The sequence below is a fragment of the Narcine bancroftii genome, chromosome 12 (genome assembly GCF_036971445.1).
Source record: "Narcine bancroftii isolate sNarBan1 chromosome 12, sNarBan1.hap1, whole genome shotgun sequence".
In the NCBI taxonomy this organism is placed as follows: Eukaryota; Metazoa; Chordata; class Chondrichthyes; order Torpediniformes; family Narcinidae; genus Narcine; species Narcine bancroftii.
Window position 1 is genome coordinate 62579079 of NC_091480.1, and position 18855 is coordinate 62597933.

The 18855-nt window shown below is 39.3% G+C and overlaps 1 protein-coding gene across 4 annotated transcripts in view; it reads right to left on the reverse strand.

Annotated features, from left to right (window-relative positions):
* Positions 1-18855, reverse strand: part of LOC138747304 (signal transducer and activator of transcription 5B-like) — a 215210-nt gene that overhangs the window by 25662 nt on the left and 170693 nt on the right. For all 4 annotated transcript variants that reach the window (XM_069906394.1, XM_069906395.1, XM_069906397.1 and 1 more), the window contains 4 exons: positions 18578-18672; positions 14923-15059; positions 12512-12658; positions 11814-11871 (listed from right to left, as the gene is read on the reverse strand). In XM_069906394.1, coding sequence (XP_069762495.1) covers positions 11814-11871; positions 12512-12658; positions 14923-15059; positions 18578-18672 — 437 coding nt within the window. The remainder of the gene's footprint in view (positions 1-11813; positions 11872-12511; positions 12659-14922; positions 15060-18577; positions 18673-18855) is intronic.

The following is an 18855-nucleotide window of genomic DNA, read 5'->3' on the forward strand; positions in this document are numbered from 1 at the left end:
AATGCAAAGCCTGTAGTAATTTCAATAGAGTTCGGGTATAATTGGTCATTTATAACATTCACTTGAAGTCCAAGGTTAGATTCAGACTTGCTTTATTTCCATCTATGAATTCTTTACATAAAATCTTACCTTTGCTTCAAGAAGGTCACCACTATATCAGTACCATAGAAAAGCATAATATGCATCAAGAGGGCAGCCAACGTCATAAAGGACCCTCATCACTCTGGTCACAACCTCTTCTCACTGCTCCCTTCAGACAAAAGGCTCAAGTTCCTGGACCCAATAAGCCAACGGCATCGTGATGAAAGCCCGTCTTGACTTCCTCAGGAGTTTGCGGAGGTTTGGTACGACATCAGAAACCCTGGCAAATTTCTACAGATGTACTGACTGGCTGTATCACGGACTGGTGTGGGGACACCAATACCCCTGAGCGTAAAGCCCTGCAAAAGGTAGTGGACCCAGCCCAGGACATCTCAGGCAAACCCTCCCCACCATCGAGAACATCGATGAGGAATTCTGCCGTCGGAGAGCAGCAGCGATCATCAAGGATCCGCACCACCCAGCACACCCTCTGTTCTCACTGCTGCCACCAGGAAAGAGGTGTAGGTGCCAAGACTCGCCCCACCAGGTTCAGGAACAGCTGCTCCCCCCCACCATCAGACTCCTCAACAACAAACTCTATCAGGGACTCATTTAAGGATCTTGTGTACTTTATTGATTTTTTTTCCTCTCTGTAATCTCAGGGTTGTGTGGGATTCATCTGACAATAAATCTGAAATCTGGTTGCTGCAGAGAAATGAATAAGAGATCAATCTACTGGACCAAAAGAGCAGCAGAGAGATTCACTGGAGTCTCCCTCCCAGCGACGTGATCTATCGGGATTGTTGTCTGAAGAGGGCGTGCAAAATCATGGAGGACCCCTACCACCCCGCACATAGTATCTTTCAGTGGCTCCCGTCGGGGAAGTGATCCAGGAGGATCAGAGCCAACACCACCAGGCTGGGGAACAGCTTCTTCCCACGGGCACTGAGACTGTTAAATGACATTAACAACCCGAGACTCATATACAAATAAATATTATTTTGTGAATATACAAATACTTGTCCTGCATATGTATTGTTTGTCTGCATGCGTGTTTTGTCTGGTTGTGTGTCTCCGTGTCTGTTTCATCAGGTTGTACTTGTACAATCAGATGACAATAAACTTGACTTAACTATATTGCCTGTGATCATATTACTAACTCGTTTCTAACATGTCATTAGAACCTCCTCAGATGGCTTAAGAAGCAAAGATAACAGAGATCTACGTATCCAGGAATGCCATGGACACATTCTTTTCTCCCTCCTCCCGTTGGGGAGGAGGATTAAGAACATAAAAGCAGCCATCAAGCTTCGGAATTGACCCTTGCTCGGTGCTCACTGATCTTCCTTTGCACTGTAATCGGATACTCTGCAACCTGTGCTTTTCACACTGCTGCATGAATGTTAGAGACAATCTGCTGGTCTGTTTGCAGAAGCATCCTTCTCGCTGTATGAGGTATTTTGTGATGAATAAACTTAAACTTAAAAACTTAGCAAATGGTTTGAGAAATTTATGGTGCTTGATTATTTTTGTGATGTGGTTGGATTATATCCTGTTTTGAAAGATTCAAAGATTGAGTTGTGGCATAAATGGATATACATAGTGGCACTGTAGTTAAATTACTGGACTAGCAAAGCAGAGATACGTTTGAATCCCACAACTGAAGGTAGGAATTTAGGTTAGACTCTAGCTTTAGAACCATCAAACATTACAGTACAGAAACAGGCCCTGCTGCCCTCTAGTCTCTACCAAATTATTTTTCTGCCTAGTCCCACTGACCTCCACCCAGTCCATAGCCCTCCATACTTCTCCCATCATGTACCTGCCCAAATTGTGCTTAAATGTTAAAAATGAGCCCGCATTTACATCAACTAGCAACTCATTCCACACTCCCACCACTCTGTGTGAAGAAGTTCCCCTAATGTCCCCCTAAACTTCTCCCCTTTCACCCTTAACTCATGCCCTCTGGTTTGTATTTCACTTACCCTCAATAGAAAAAAGCTGACCTACATTTACTCTGTCTATACCCCTCATAATTTTAAATACCCCTATCAAATCTCCCCTTATTCTTCTATGCTCCAGGGAATAAAGTTCTAACCTGTTTAACCTTGCCCTGTAACTCAGTTCCTGAAGTTCAGGTAATATCCTAGTAAATCTTCTCTGCACTCTTTCTATCTTATTGACATCTTTCCTGTAGTTAGGTGACCAGAACTGCACACAATACTCCAAATGTGGCCTCACCAGTGTCTTGTACAACTTTATCATTAAAATCCCAACTCCTACACGAAATACTTTGATTTATGAAGGCCAATAAACCAAAAGTTCTCTTTACGACCTTACCTATTCATCTGCCATTTTCAGGGAATTATGATTGGAATTCCCAGATCCCTCTGTTCTACCGCACTTCTCAGTGCCCGACCATTTACCACGCACGTCCGACTTTGGTTTGCTCTTCCAAAATGCAACACTTCCCACTTGTCTGCATTAAACTCCATCTGCCATTTTTCAGCCCATTTTTCCCAGCTGGTCCTGATTCCTCTGCAAGCTTTGAAAGCCTTTCTCGCTGTCCACTACATGTCCAATCCTGGTGACACAGGCAAACTTGCTGATCTAATTTACCATATCATCATGAAGATTATCGATATAGATAACAAAACATCAATGATCCCAGCACCAATACTTGAGGCACACCACTAATCATAGGCCTCCAGTCTGAGAGGCAATCATCCACTGCCTCTCTCTGGATTCTCCCATAAATCTCATGTCAAATCCAGTTTAATACCTCCCCATGATACCTGAGCAACTGAACCTTTCTGACTAACCTCTCATATGGGACCATGTCAAATGCCTTTCTAAAGTTCATGTAGACAACATACACAGCCTTTCATTCATCAATGATCCAGGTAACAGCCTCGAAAAACTCTAGAAAATTGGTTAAACACGACTTACCACACATTTAGCCATGTTGACTATCTCTAATCAATCCCTGAATATCCAAATACTTGTATATCTGATCTCGTTGAAATAACTTGCCTACTACTGGCCTATACTGCATTATTTTTGGAACCTTTTTCAAACAACAAAAATATGAGCTACCCTCCAATTCTCCTGCACCACACCCATGGCCAAGGCCATTTGAAATATATCTGGCAGGCCCCTGCAATTTCTACACTAGCCTCCCTCTAGGTCCAAGGGAATACCTTGTCACAAATACCTGTGGATTTATCCACCCTTATTTGTCTTAAAACAGCAAGCACCTACTCCTCTTTAATCTGTAGAGGTTCCATGACCTCACTGCTTGTTTGTCTCACTTCCCTAGTTTCTGTTTCCTGACTAAGTATAGATGCAAAAAATCCATTTAAGATTTCCCCCCATTTCTTTTTGCTCCATACAAAGCCGACCACTCTGATCTTCAAGAGGACTGATTTGGTCCCTTATTATCCTTTTGATCTTAATACACCTGTAAAAGCCCCAAGGATTTTCTGCCAAAGCAATCTTGCATCTTCTATTAGTCTTCCTGATTTCCCTTTTAAGTTTTTTCTTGCATTTTTTATACTCCTCATGTACCTCATTTGCTCCTTGTTGCCTATACCTGCTATACACCTCTCTCTTAACTAGATCCCCAATATCCCTCAAAAACCAAGGTTCCTTATGCCTTTAATCCTGACAGAAAAATACAAATTCTTTACTCTCAAAATTTCACTTCTGAAGGCCTTCCACTTACTGAGTATATCCTTTTTTTTAAATTTTTAAAAAAATTTTTCACACTATAAACCATATTGACCAAGATACATACAGACATATATACAGTGTCGTTTTCTCCCCCTTTTTACCCCCTTCCTTCCCTCCCTCCCTCACTCCCTTTGCCATTTATTTAAAGTTCAATCTATAAGATACATTAAACCCGTTAAATAATATTGTCACTTAATAAAAATAAACAAGAAATTTTACTGAGTCAGTTCTTTTCGTTATCTTCTCCTTCTGTCATTTTAGGTGGTGGAAGTCCACGGTAGGAATTCTCTATTGTGTTTCATGTATGGCTCCCATATTTGTTCGAATATTGTAATGTTATTTCTTAAATTATATGTTAGTTTTTCTAATGGAACACATTTATTCATATCTATACACCATTGTTGTATTCTGAAGTTGTCTTCTAATTTCCAGGTTGACATAATACATTTTTTTGCTACAGCTAGGTCTATCATAACAAATCTTTTTTGTGCTCCATCCAAATCGAGTCCAAATTCTTTGTTTCTTATATTACTTAGGAGGAAGATCTCTGGGTTTTTTGGTATATTGCTTTTTGTGATTTTATTTAATATCTGGTTTAGATTTTCCCAAAATTTTTTCACTTTCTCACATGTCCAGATTGCATGAATTGTTGTTCCCATTTCCTTTTTACAGCAAAAACATCTGTCAGATACTGTTGGGTCCCATTTATTTAACTTTTGAGGTGTAATGTATAGCCTGTGTATCCAGTTATATTGTATCATGCGTAACTTCGTGTTTATTGTATTTCTCATAGTTCCGGAGCATAGCTTCTCCCATGTTTCATTCTTTATCTTTATGTTTAGATCTTGTTCCCATTTTTGTTTAGGTTTACCATTTGTTTCCTCGTTCTCCTTTTCTTGCAGTTTGATGTACATGTTTGTTACAAATTTTTTGATTATCATTGTGTCTGTAATCACATATTCAAAATTGCTTCCTTCTGGTAACCTCAGACTGTTTCCCAAATTGTCCTTCAAGTAGGTTTTCAGTTGGTAGTATGCAAATATTGTATCATGAATTATATTATATTTATCCTTCATTTGTTCAAAGGATAATAATTTATTTCCCGAAAAACAATTTTCTGTTCTTTTGATCCCTTTTCTCTTCCATTCTCTAAAGGAAAGGTTATCTATTGTAAAAGGGATTAGCTGATCTTGCGTCAATATTAGTTTTGGTAGTTGGTAATTTGTTTTATTCCTTTCTACATCAATCTTCTTCCAAATGTTGAGCAGATGATGCAATACCGGTGAATTCCTACGTTGCACCAATTTTTCATCCCATTTATATAGTATATGTTCAGGTATCTTCTCCCCTAATTTATCTAGTTCTAATCTGGTCCAATCTGGTTTTTCCCTTGTTTGATAAAAATCTGATAGGTATCTTAATTGTTTGTTACAAATTTTTTGATTATCATTATGTCTGTAATCACATATTCAAAATTTCTTCCTTCTGGTAACCTCAGATTGTTTCTATAATAATTTTTAAAGTTTGGTAGTTGTAAGCCTCCTTGTTTGTACCATTCTGTTAATTTATCTAGTGCTATCCTTGGTTTCCCCCCTTTCCATAAAAATTTCCTTATTATTTTCTTTAACTCCTTGAAGAATTTTTGTTAGGCATATTGGTAATGACTGAAATAGGTATTGAATCCTTGGGAAAATGTTCATTTTAATACAGTTTATCCTTCCTATCAGTGTTAGTGGTAAGTCTTTCCAATGCTCTAAGTCGTCTTGTAATTTTTTCATTAATGGATGGTAATTGAGTTTATATAGATGGCCGAGGTTTTTATTTAGTTGTATACCTAGGTATCGCATTGCTTGCGTTTGCCATATAAATGGCAATTCTTTCTTAAACTTTGAGAAATCTGCATTATTCATTGGCATTGCTTCACTTTTATTTGCGTTGATCTTGTACCCCGACACTTCTCCATACTCCTTCAATTTCCTATGTAATTCTTTTATTGATATTTCTGGTTCTGTTAAGTATATTATAACGTCATCTGCAAATAGACTGATTTTATATTCCTTCTCTTTTATTTTTATCCCTCTTATTTTATTTTCTGTTCTTATCAGTTCTGCTAGTGGTTCTATAGCTAACGCGAACAGTGAGGGGGATAGTGGTCATCCCTGCCTTGTTGATCTGCTTAAGTCAAATTGTTTTGATATATATCCATTTACTGTCACTTTCTTTATTTCCTTCTACTGCATGAATTAAGTTAATAAATTTACAGATATTGTCTGTTGTTCGTCTTTTTTTAATAAATCCAGTTTGGTCTAGATTTACTATTTTTGGTACATAGTCGGCCAATCTGTTTGCTAATAGTTTAGCTATTATCTTATAATCTGCGTTAAGTAAAGATATTGTTCTATATGACGCTGGTGCAAGTGGATCTTTCCCTGTCTTTGGTATTACTGTAATTTTTGCTGTTTTACATGAATCTGGTATGCTTTGTGTTTTATCAATCTGGTTGATTACTTCCAGAAGGGGAGGAATTAATAAGTCTTTGAATGTTTTATAGAATTCTATTGGGAATCCATCCTCTCCTGGTGTTTTAATGTTCGGTAGTTTTTTTAATATCTCCTGTAATTCTTCTATTTCAAATGGTTTTATTAATTTATTTTGCTCTTCTGTTTGTAATTTCGGTAGTTCAATTTTAGTTAGAAATTCATCTATTTTGTCTTCTTTCCCTTCGTTTTCAGTTTGATATAGTTGCTCGTAGAATTCCCTGAAGTTTTCATTGATCTCCGTTGGATTATATGTAATTTGTTTGTCCTTTTTCCTTAATGCCAATACCATTCTTTTAGTTTGTTCTGTCTTAAGCTGCCACGCTAGAATTTTGTGCATTTTTTCTCCTAGCTCATAATATTTCTGTTTTTTCTAAATTATGTTCTTCTCCACCTTGTATGTTTGTAGTGTTTCATATTTTATTTTTTTATCTGCCAATTCTCTTCTTTTAGTTGTCTTCCTTCATTGCTAATTCTTTTTCTATATTTGTTATTTCCCTTTCCAACTGTTCTGTTTCCCGATTGTAGTCCTTCTTCATCTTAGTTACATAACTTATTATTTGCCCTCTGATGAACGCTTTCATTGCGTCCCATAGTATAAACTTATCTTTCACTGATTCGTATTTATTTCAAAGTACATTTTAATTTGTCGTTCAATGAATTCTCTAAAATCCTGTCTTTTAAGTAGCATGGAGTTTAATCTCCATCTATACATTCTTGGTGGGATGTCCTCTAGCTCTATTGCCAATAACAGGGGTGAGTGGTCCGATAATAGTCTAGCTTTATATTCCGTTTTCCTAACTCTCCCTTGAATGTGGGCTGATAACAGGAATAGGTCTATCCTTGAGTATGTTTTGTGTCTACCCGAATAATATGAATATTCCTTTTCCTTTGGGTGTTGTTTCCTCCATATATCCAAAAGTTGCATTTCTTGCATCGATTTAATTATAAATTTGGTTACTTTGTTCTTTCTGTTAATTTTTTTTCCAGTTTTATCCATGTTTGAGTCCAAATTAAAGTTAAAATCCCCTCCTATTAGTATGTTCCCTTGCGTATCTGCTATCTTCAAAAAGATATCTTGCATCAATTTTTGATCTTTTTCATTAGGTGAGTATACACTGAGTAAATTCCAAAATTCTGAATATATCTGACATTTTATCATTACATATCTCCCTGCTGGATCTATTATTTCCTCTTCTATTTTGATTGGTACATTTCTATTGATTAATATAGCTACTCCTCTGGCTTTTGAATTATATGATGTTGCTGTTACATGTCCTATCCAATCTCTCTTTAATTTCTTGTGTTCCACTTCAGTTAGATGTGTTTCTTGTACGAATGCTATATCAATTTTTTCTTTTTTCAGTAAATTTAACAGTTTCTTTCTTTTGATTTGGTTATGTATTCCATTAATATTTAAAGTCATATAGTTCAACATAGCCATTTCATACTTTGTTTATCTTTCCTTTCTGTTTCCTCATCACCACCTTCCCTTCTTATCCATTTCTGCTTTCTTTTTTTGAACACATTATAAGACAACATTTCTAAAACATAAAATATTTCCACTATTCTCCTATCTAAAATTCCTTTAACCCCACTATCCCCTCCCCTTCCTGAGTTGCCCTTTGTCCCTTGTCGGGCAACCACATCTCCCCTCTCCATTTGGATTAGCGAATTCACTCGCAAGTGTCAACTGATTTTGCAGTGACTGTAATTCTTCCCCACCCAGCCCCCCCAGAAAAGATTTTAATCTTCATATATAACAAAGGTGACTTTCTTAATTCCCTCCTTACTTCCTTCCTTCCCTTTCTTTCCCTTCTTAGTTCTTACCTATACTCTATTTTTTATATATATATATACACACACATACATATAGTTTGTTGTCATTTTTGTTCTTGTTACATCTCTTCATCAATTTTCGTGCTTCTTCCGGATCTGAGAATAGTCTGTTTTGCTGCCCCGGAATAACTATTTTAAGTACTGCTGGGTATTTAACATAAATTTATAACCTTTTTTCCATAGGGTCGTTTTTGCAGCATTAAACTCCTTCCTCTTCTTCGGGAGTTCAAAACTTATATCTGGATAGAAAAATTTTTTTTGACCCTTGTATTCCAGTGGTTTTTTTGTCTTCTCTTATTTTCTTCATTGCCTTCTCCAATATATTTTCTCTTGTTGTATATCTTAGGAATTTTACTAGAATAGATCTTGGTTTTTGTTGTGGTTGTGGTTGAGGGGCTAATGTTCTGTGTGCCCTTTCTATTTCCATTTCTTCCTGTAATTCTGGTCTTCCTCGGACCCTGGGGATCCATTCTTTTATAAATTCTTTCATATTTTTGCCTTCTTCATCTTCCTTAAGGCCCACTATCTTTATATTGTTTCTTCTATTATAATTTTCCATTATATCTATCTTCTGAGCTAACAGCTCCTGTGTCTCTTTAACTTTTTTATCAGATTCTTCTAATTTCTTTTTTAAGTCATCTACTTCCATTTCTATGGCTATTTCTCTTTCTTCCACCTTGTCTACTCTTTTTCCTATATCTGACATGATCATCTCTAATCTATTCAGTTTTTCTTCTGTACTTTTTATTCTTCTTTTTATTTCACTGAATTCTTGTGACTGCCATTCTTTTACTGTTTCCATATATTCTTTAAAAAAAATATATCCATGTACTTGCCCTTCCCTTCATCTTCCATTTCTCTGTGTTCTTCCTCTTCTTCTTCTGAGTCCACTCCAGGATCTGTATCCTTTACCTCTGTCTCTTCTGGTTTTCTTGTTGGGTTGTTTGTTTTATTTTGTTGGGTATTTTTGGTCTTCTTATTTTTATTAGAAATGTCTTGGTGTTGGTGTTCTTCCTCTGGGTTGGTCATCTGTTGTTTCTTTGATTTCTTATTTTTACTCTCTTCTTTCTTGCTCTCGTTATTTTCTATGTTTTCCTCTTGCTGTTGTGTTGTAGTTGTTTGTTTCAGCTGTGGAGATCTACTCCTCAGCTGGTCCCCCCTCCCATCAGTGTTATTTTTGTCCTGTGCATCGCGCACGCGCAAATCCTCGCGCGTGCGCGGTTGTGCACTTTTGTTTGGCTCCATGAGCCATTTTTGTAGTCCTGAGTTCGGGGTTTCCACTGACCTCAGGGAGCGGGCTTCTCTCTCCACGGCGGTCCTCCTCGTACTGGTAAGGCCTTCACCTTCCTCCTCCGACGTCCTTCCTTCTTTTCTTCCCGTTGTTTTTGGTTTTTCTTTCTTCGCTGCCATTTTCTCCACACTTTTACTTTCACTTTGTTTTGGTTTTTATGTTTGTGCCTTTGCTTTTTCTCTATCTTTTTTTTAACTTTTCTGGAGAGGGCTGGAGTTCCCCTACCGGCCACTACTCCATCACGTGACTTCCTCTTACTGAGTATATCCTTGATAGAAAACAACCTGTCCCAATCCACACTTTCTCGATCCTTTATCATTTCTTCAAAATTGACCTTTCTCCAATTTAGAATCTCGACCAGACCCATCTTTCTCCATAATTAACTTGAAACAAATGGCATTATTATCATTGGACCCATAGTGTTCCCCTACACACAATTCTGTCACAGATCCTGTCTAATTTCTCAATGGGAGATCCGGTATTGTACTCCTTCTAGTCAGAATCTTGATATACAAAAATTTCCAGAACATATTTGACAAACTTTAACCCATCTAGCCCTTTTACAGCATGGGAGTCCCAGTTAATATGTGGAAAGTTAATATCACCTACTACCAAAACTTTGTTTTTTTAAAAAAAGCTACTGCTTCAGTAACAGAGATGATAAATCCATCAGATAATTGCAAAATTGTAACAGATTTCCTTAGGGAAATTTGCTATTCTTACCAAACTTTTCTACCTCCAATTCCAGACCCATAGCAAGTTGGTTGCTGAGCAAGTCCTCAGTTCAAGAAGAGTTAGTGATGGACATTAAATCCTTGGGCTGTAATTCATCTTCCAAAAAAGGGTTTGGAGATGTAGTTGAGATTTGTAAAGCCAAAGAAGTTGAGAGAAGATTTTTTTGATGGGGAGAAATAATAGAAAGAAGGGAGACAGCATCCAAATAGATGTGATTTACAATAGCAGTGGGTACCAGGAGCTTGGAAGGAAGATTAAGAGACTGGCATACGAGTCAGGATTTGAGGAAAGGGATCAGGAGGTGGGTTTCATTTATGAGATGAGCTGAATGAGATTTTTGGAAAAGGTGGGAAATCGGAAAAGCAGCTGAAAAAATGGACGCTCTTCAATAAGCACATTGTTGAAGGCAAGGGCTGATGGGCAAAGGAAGGAATTTGAAAGTAGTGAACAATTCAGGCATGCATCAAAGAGGATCACATTTAGAGACAAGGCCAGATTGAACACATTTGACAGGGTCATCAAAAGTGAAGGTGAAGGAATAGCTTAGCAACAGTAGTACAATTAATGACAAATTGAGGTCAAAAGGCTAGACGGCTAAATGAATTGGAAGAGTTTATTCTGGGCAGAAACAGGAGAAAGAGAAGTTGGAAGCTGGATCAGGAAAATGATTGGATATGGGCATTGTCTGTGATTGAGACCACAGGAAATGTCATGGTTGAATGACAAAGTGCAAGTATGGGGGCATTCATTACTGGAGGAGGTGACAAGTTGAGAAGTTCCTGAACATAGGTGAAGTACAACCAAAATTTCCCAACATACCGTCTGAATGGGTGAGGTTCCCTGCTAGGAATGTGCACTTAAATAATACTGGACAACGAAGATTTTGCTTCCTGAACACCTTTGGGTGTATTTTATGGATTTTGGGCCGATGATCATGAAAATCACCTTACAATCTTCATACAATGTCCACTTTTTTTAGATATAACCTACTTTGTGATTTCCTGTCATATTTTAAGTCTACTAGTATGTTGTCTACAAAGCAAGCTGTTTTGGTCAGTCCAAGCCTGCCTGGGCAGGACTCAGTGCAGGTGCTATGCAGATGTTGTCTTAGGCCTGAGCATGCTTAGTCAGGATAGATGCAGACAGGCTATAAAAGCAGTTCACATATACAGATGCTGTGCATTACATTGATAATGATTGAGTACATGTTGGTGCACATCTTCTTCAGGAAATAGCAGAGTGAGTGTACTTAACAATTGCATTTATTGTCTTCAGAAAGATTCAATACAGCAGAAGTCTCATCAATGTTGCAACAGCTGCGATACATTCTGTTACATTTGTGGCGAGTATACGCTTGGCTAAATTCAATAAAAGCTAATTTAATGTTTCTCCAATGTCCGACACAATATAGCAAATATGAAATTAGCTTGAAGTTGTCTATCATAATCCCTCATTTATTTTTCAGGAAGCAAACCTTTTGAAAAATTTGTTGTCCAGTGTAATCAGTTTGTGGTCTGTTCATGCTTTCTGACTAAGGGAACTTTGTTCACTAAGTTTAGCAAAGAAGAAAATTAAGACCAGGGTGACTGTGCTCTTACCCATTCACTGTAGTCTTTACACCAGCATGGAGATATCCATCTTTACCCTTTGCTTCCTCTGTAGAAGAAAATAAAGACAAACAAGGTGGCTTGTTTGTTGTTCCCCTAATCATTTTTCAGAAATATGATGAAGGGGCACTGACACATACTATTATTGTATTTGAGCTCAAATTAATTTTGGATCAAAGGAACAGCTCCATCAGCTATAAGAAATAAGAGCAGGTGTAGACCATTTGGCCCATCAAGCCTGCTCCACCATTCAATGAGATCATGTCTGATCTGATGATCGGCTCATCTCCACCGACTTGCCTTTTCCTCCCATATCCCTTAATTCCCCAATGATGTAAAAATCTCTCCAGCCTTGTCTTAAATCTATTTACTGAGGTCACCTCCACTGCTTCAATGGACAGTGAATTCCACAGATTCACCCCCTCTGGGAAAAGCAGTTCCTCCTCATCTTCATCCTAAATCTACTCCCCTGGATCTTGAGGCTATGTCCCCCTAATTCTTGTCTCCTCCACTAATGGAAACAACTAACCTACCTCTATCTTATCTACGCCTTAAATAATTTCATATATTTCTATAAGATCCCCCCTTCATTCTTCCATTTGAGTGTTTTTCTGCAATTCAATTAGATTATGATTTAGTTCTTTGTGGCCCATCGATGTTGAAGTTGACATGAGTTTCTTGATACCTACTTGTGTAGTACTTTTTGAAAGTTTCATCTTTGGGTCTGCTGGGATACAGGTAAAGCAAGCGTTCAATGTCTCGGACACGATCTCCCAGTGATCGAATGGTTAAATCCTTTGTAGTGAACGGCTGAACATTGAACACCTGCCTGCCACCTGCAGCATAAAAGAGAAACAATGAATTTAAGAGAATCATAGAACTTTACACCAAGGAAGATGGCCATTTTGCCCATCTTTCCCATGCCATCCAAAATTTGACCTATTTAGCACAGGGCCAGACCTAATTTTCCGTCTTGGCACTTTCCAACTTGATGGTATTAATAACTAGTTCTCCAGTTTCTGCTAAACCACTCCCCATTCTCCCTCTCTTCTCTTTCCCCCTGTCTTTCCTCCAGCTCTCCAGACCTTTCTTTCTCCGTTCACAAAACCATCCCCCGCCCCCCCTCCCCGTTTGCTGGTGTCCCCTCCCTCCCTTATCCACCTATTACCTCCTGCCTGTGGGACTGTGCTCCTCTCCCTACCTCACCATTTGGTTCAGGCGCCTGCCCATTTTGTCCACACCTTGATGAAGGGCTCAAGTCCAAAAAGTTGGTTCTGTATCTTTATCTTTGCTACATAAAGGGACACTGTTTGACCTGCTGAGTTTCTCCAGCCTTGTGCTTTTTTACTATTTACCACAGCCTTGCCTTCAGCTCTTTTTTAAATTGTGTTTTCTGCCTCCTCTGGCCATTCAGGCAGAGCATTCCAGACCACCAAGATTTTCATCAATTCCCTTTCAATCTTTCTACTATCTCACTTAAATGTGAAAGGAATATTGGCCATTTTTGTTCACCCATCTCAGCATCTCATAATTTTAAGAATTAAATTGTCCCCCAGTCTCTTTTAATCTAGGAAAATACTCCAAACTAGTTTTGTATTTACAATGAGATACAAATCTCTAGTCCAAGCCATATCCTTGTATATTGGTTTTGGACCCCTCTCTAATGCTATCACATCCTTCCTTTGCATGGGACAGAGCCTGGTTGTCTATTAGGATAGGTTGCTTGTATATTCAGCTGAGACATAAAAGTTCAGATTGGTTCGGGCCCAGGTCAGGATAACATGTTCACTGTTCCCTTATGCACCCTGATTTTGATCAATGGCAGCACAGCTAGTCTTTGTTCCTCCACTTGCCTCCAGATCAAGTAAGGAATAGAAAAAGTACTTGGGATCAGATTGCATTTTAATTTTATACCCAAACAGATCTCCAGTTTGATGATGAGAACAGTATACAATTATCTGTGGATGGCCTCAAAGAAGAGGATATAAATGTTTCAGATATTGTCAATACAGTTTAACCACTGTGAAATGTCATGGTCAGGTAACATAGCGACAAATAAAAATTAAAGCATTTCAATAGTCCTAACTGTTAGTGCTCTCGCTGTGTTTATTTTTCTTCATGAACCACATTGATCAGCATCATAAATATAATAAAAAATAGTTTGAGCTTGAAGTTGAAGTTAATGTCATCTGATTAGAGAGTGCCCAGACAGACACTCTCCAACTGGATGGCATTAACACTGACTTCTCTGGTTTCTGCAAGCCCACTCCCCGCTCTCCCTCTCTTCCCCATCCCTCTGTCCCCTTCCCTCGCCATTCACAGAACCATCCCTTCTCCCCCTGTTTGCTGCTGTGCTCTCCCTCTCTTATCCACAGATTATCTCCTGCCTGTGGGTCCGTGCTCCTCCCCTATCATTTGGTTTGGGTGCCTGCTGGCAATTTTCCACACCTTAATGAAGGGTTCAAGTCCAAAACGTTGGTGATGTATCTTTAGCCTGCAGCTGACGTGGACTTTTTACCCCCTCCATAAATCTTCGTCCGCGAAGCCAAGCCAAAGAAAAAAAGACAAAGTACACTGTTTGACCCTTTTTATTCTGCATGCTTTTGCATCCTACCCCCGTAAGATTCTGATTTTCACTTTAAGTTAAAAGTCAGCTTTGCTAACACCTGCACTAGGATGCAATAGAAACAAAATGCTGGAAATGCTCTGCAGGTCAGGCAGCATCTGTGGAGACATCTCAGCATTTCATTAGGATTGATCAATTCTGACACAGACTGGCAAAGCTGGTCTTCTAGGGTATTGAATTTAACATTAGTCTTAATGTCTGTAATCTCATGATCCTTTGGGAGATTATTTTTAAAAATCAACTTGTTATCGAAGTGGCTTTTCATTAAAATAAAAAATGTGTACTTGAGAAGAACAGATTAAATCAAATCTGAGGCAGCGCACTAGTTAGCTTGGAATTATTTGGAGAATATAACATGAAGGACTCAATAGTTTTAGGATATCTCCATATAAATCCTCTGATTCTAAAGAAATCCTCACGTTCTAAAAGAAAAATGTCAAAGCAAGCCTCTGAGCATCACAAGAAGAGGGTTACCCTTCTCAGAATCATCGATCCACGCAATTGTAATTCCTCCAATCTCAGAATCACTGAAGCGAAGGAGAAAGTTCCCATTCACCCGTTGATTAAGTAGTCTATTGGCATACTGCTTGCTTACAAAACCAAGGATCAACCTGAAATAAAGAGGACAGGCAACAGGCTCTTCAGCAAATTCCTTCAGGTGATAAGTGTAGTAATAAAAATCTTGGACAGATGCTGTGATTGTAGTAAAATCACACCCAAATGCTGGAGGAAGTCAGCAGGGCTTGCAGCGTCTATAGGAGATAAAGATATATTGCTGACGTTTCGGACCTGAGCTTTCAAGGAAGAAGTTCCTCCAGCATTTCAATGTGTTTTTATTTAAAAATAACAATAGTCCCAAAATGCCATAATTCACACTGCTCCCACATTTAAATATCAGGAGCTGAATCAGACAATATTCATGTTCTCTGCATCTATGGCCATGAAGGTACGAATGTGGGGGGGGGGGGTGGAAGGGGACATTTTCTTAAAATTTGCCAGGAACTTTATTTGACCAACTTAATATCAATAATCAAGTAAAAGCTTTTCAGGAACAGCAATGGGAACCACACACTGAGTAATGGAAGTTTAGAACAAGTGACTGAGAGACCATAAGACACAGGAGAAGAATTAGGCCATTCAGCACATTGTGTCTGCCTCACCATTCCATAATGGCTGATTTACTGTTCTTTTCATTCCCATTCTCCTGCCTTCTCCCCATAACCCTTGATTCCCTTTCTCATCAAGAACCTATTTGTCTCTGTCTTAATCTCCACAGCTGTCCAGCAACAAATTCCACAGATTCACCACTCTTTGGGTAAAGAAATTCCTACTCATCTCTGTTCTAAAGAGATATTTTTGTATTCTGAGGTGTGCCCTCTGGTCCCCCACCAGAGGAGACATCCCGTCCTTCCAAACTCCAGCAAGTACAGTCCCAGAGCCATCAAATGCTCCTCATACAGGCCAGGGATCATTCAGGGAATCTCCTCTGGACCCTCTCTAATGCTAACACATCGTTCCTCAGATAAGGAACCCAAAACTGCTCACATTCCAAGTGCAATCTGACCAACGCCCTTGTAAAGCCTCAACATTAAATCACTGCTTTTATATTCTATCCATCTCAAAATGAATGCCAGCATTCCATTTGGTTTCCTCACCACTTCATGCAAGTTGATTTCTAGGGAGTCATGCATGAAGACACCCAAGTCCCTCTGCGTCTCTGATTTCCAAACTTGTTGCCTGTTTAGAAAATAGTCTACACCTTTATTCCTTGCACCAAAATGCATGATCGTGCACTCTCAACACCGTATTCCATCATTTTCTTGCCCAATATCTTAACCCAAGTCCTTCTGCAGACTCAGTGCTTCCTCAAAACTACCTGCCCCTCCGCCGACCTTTGTATAGTTCGCAAACTTGGCCACAAAGCCATCAATTCCACCGTCCAAATCATTGATATATAAGGTTCCCAACATCGAGTCCTGTGGAACAACACTGGCCGCAAACCAGAAAAGGTCCCTTTTCTCCCCACTCTCTGCCTCCTGTTGGTCAGCAAATCTTCTATCTGTACCTACTATTGCTCCTATCATACCATGCGCTCTTAACTTGCTCAGTAGCCTCATGTGTGGCATCTTGTCAAAGGCTTTCTGGAAACCCAAGTAAACTATATCCACTAACTTTCCTTTGTCTGTCCTCAAAGAATTCCAATAGGTTTGTCAAGCGGTAGCCTTTATGTGAAACTGGTTAAAAGAAGTGAAGGTCAGGCAGCTCAACATTCCAGGGTACAAGTGCTTCAGGGGGGACAGAATTAGGGGTAAAAGAGGAGAGAGGGTGTTGCATTATTGGTTGAGGATGGTCAGAGGTGATATTATAGAGGGCTAGTGAGGCTATATGGGTGGAGCTGAGGAACAGGAAACATCTTATTGGAAGCGTACTACAGGCCCCCAAATAGTCAACAGAATTAGAGGGGAAAATATGCTTGAAGAATGCTGCCAGCTGTAGGTCAAACAAGGTTGTCATAGTCAGGGATTGTAACTTTCTAATTACTGACTAGGAAAGTCATAGTGTGAAAGATTTCGAGGGTCCCACATGGGAGAGGGTAACGCTTGATCTAATCTTGGGAAATTTGGAAGAAGTGCTCACGGATGAGCCTTTGGGGACCAGTGACCATTGTCCATTAGGTTTAAGATAGTTATGTAGAGAGACAGAACAGGACAACGAGTTAAAATTCGGAATTGGGGCCAGGCCAACTTTGAAGGTACAAGATAAGACGGAGCAGGTTGTTTGAAGGAAGAAGAATGTGAGGAAAATGGGATGTTTTTAAAAGTGTGTTGACAACAGTCCAGGACATGCATGTACCTGTTAGAATGAAGGGTCAGTCATGCACGCATAGGGATGCTTGGATGAGAGGGAAATTCAGTATCTGGTTAAGAGCAAGAGGGGGCACAGGGCAAGTGCAAGCAACTGGGATCAATTGTATACCTGGAAGGTGGCCTCTATTTAAGAAAAGCTGCAGGGAAAAGCCTGGGACTACAGGCCATTGAGCCAAATATCTGTGGATGTTACTGAGTTATTGGAGAGTATTCTGAGGGAGAAGATTCATGCACTTAGATGGACAAGATCTGATTAGGGATAGTCAACATGGTTTTGTAAGTGGGAGGTCACATCTGACAAATCTGATAAGAGATTTTAAACCAAACAGGTTGACAAATGCAGGAAGATACTGCATGGATTTCAGAAAGGGATTTGATGAGGTTCCACACAATAGGCTACTATGGAAGGTTAGATCAAATGGGATCCAATGAGAGATGGTAGAATGGATAGAAAATTGGCTTCTTGGAAGAAAGCAGAGGTGATGGTGGAAGGTTGTTTCTTGGACTGGAGGCCTGTGGCTCGTGGTGTGCCTCAGAGATGCTGGGCCCATTGCTGTTTGTCATTGATATCAGGGATTTAGAAAACATATATGGCATGATCTGCAAATTTGCAGATGACACAAAAGCATCTGGTGTAGTAGATAGTGAAGACGGTTGCTAAATAATGCAGCAGGATATTGATCATTAGGCAGATGGGCAGAGGAGTGGATGATGATGATGGAATTTAATGCAGATAAAGGTGAAGTTTTTGCATTTTGGGAGGTCTAATGGGTAGCATCCACACACACAGTAAAGGGTATTATCTGGGAGCATTGTAGAACAGAGGGATCTCTAAGTATAGGTACATGGTACCTTCAAAGTGACGTCAGAGGTAGGTGGTCAAAAAGATATTTGCCACTTTGACCTTTATTAGTCAGAGTATTGAGTAGAGACCATAACTACTTCATGTTGCAGTTTTACAAGACATTGGTGAAGCCCCATTTAGCATATTGTATTCAGTTTTGGTCATCTTGCTGCAGGAAAGATTTTATTCAGCAGGAGAGGGTGCAGAGAAGATTTATGAGGATTTTGTCAGGTATGGGGGGGAGGGGGGGAATGAGGTACTGGGAGAGGTTGAACAGGCTGAGATTTTATTCCTTGGAGCGCTGGTGGATGAGGGATGATCTCATTGTGGTGTGCAAAATCATGAAAGGTGGCCTCACAAGCAACGTGCATGTCCTGAGAATCAGAAAACAAATATGGTTAAAGAAATAAACTCCTACCCATTATTCCAGTAATCCTTCAAGTGCTTCTTAGTGAGTTCCATCACACCGTCAAACCATTGCCAGAAAGTGAAGGTTCTTCCAGGTAGGTTTTCCTGCAAGATCACAAAAATGATTCAGCAATGTCTTCCTTGCACTGAAGATTATCTGACCATATAAATCACCAAACACATTATGATTATAAATTCACATCATTGATGTTTGCCTGTCACTTATTGAGAGCAGACATTCCAGACCACGACTTGTGCTTCTAGACTTCACAAAGCTGCTGTGGGCGA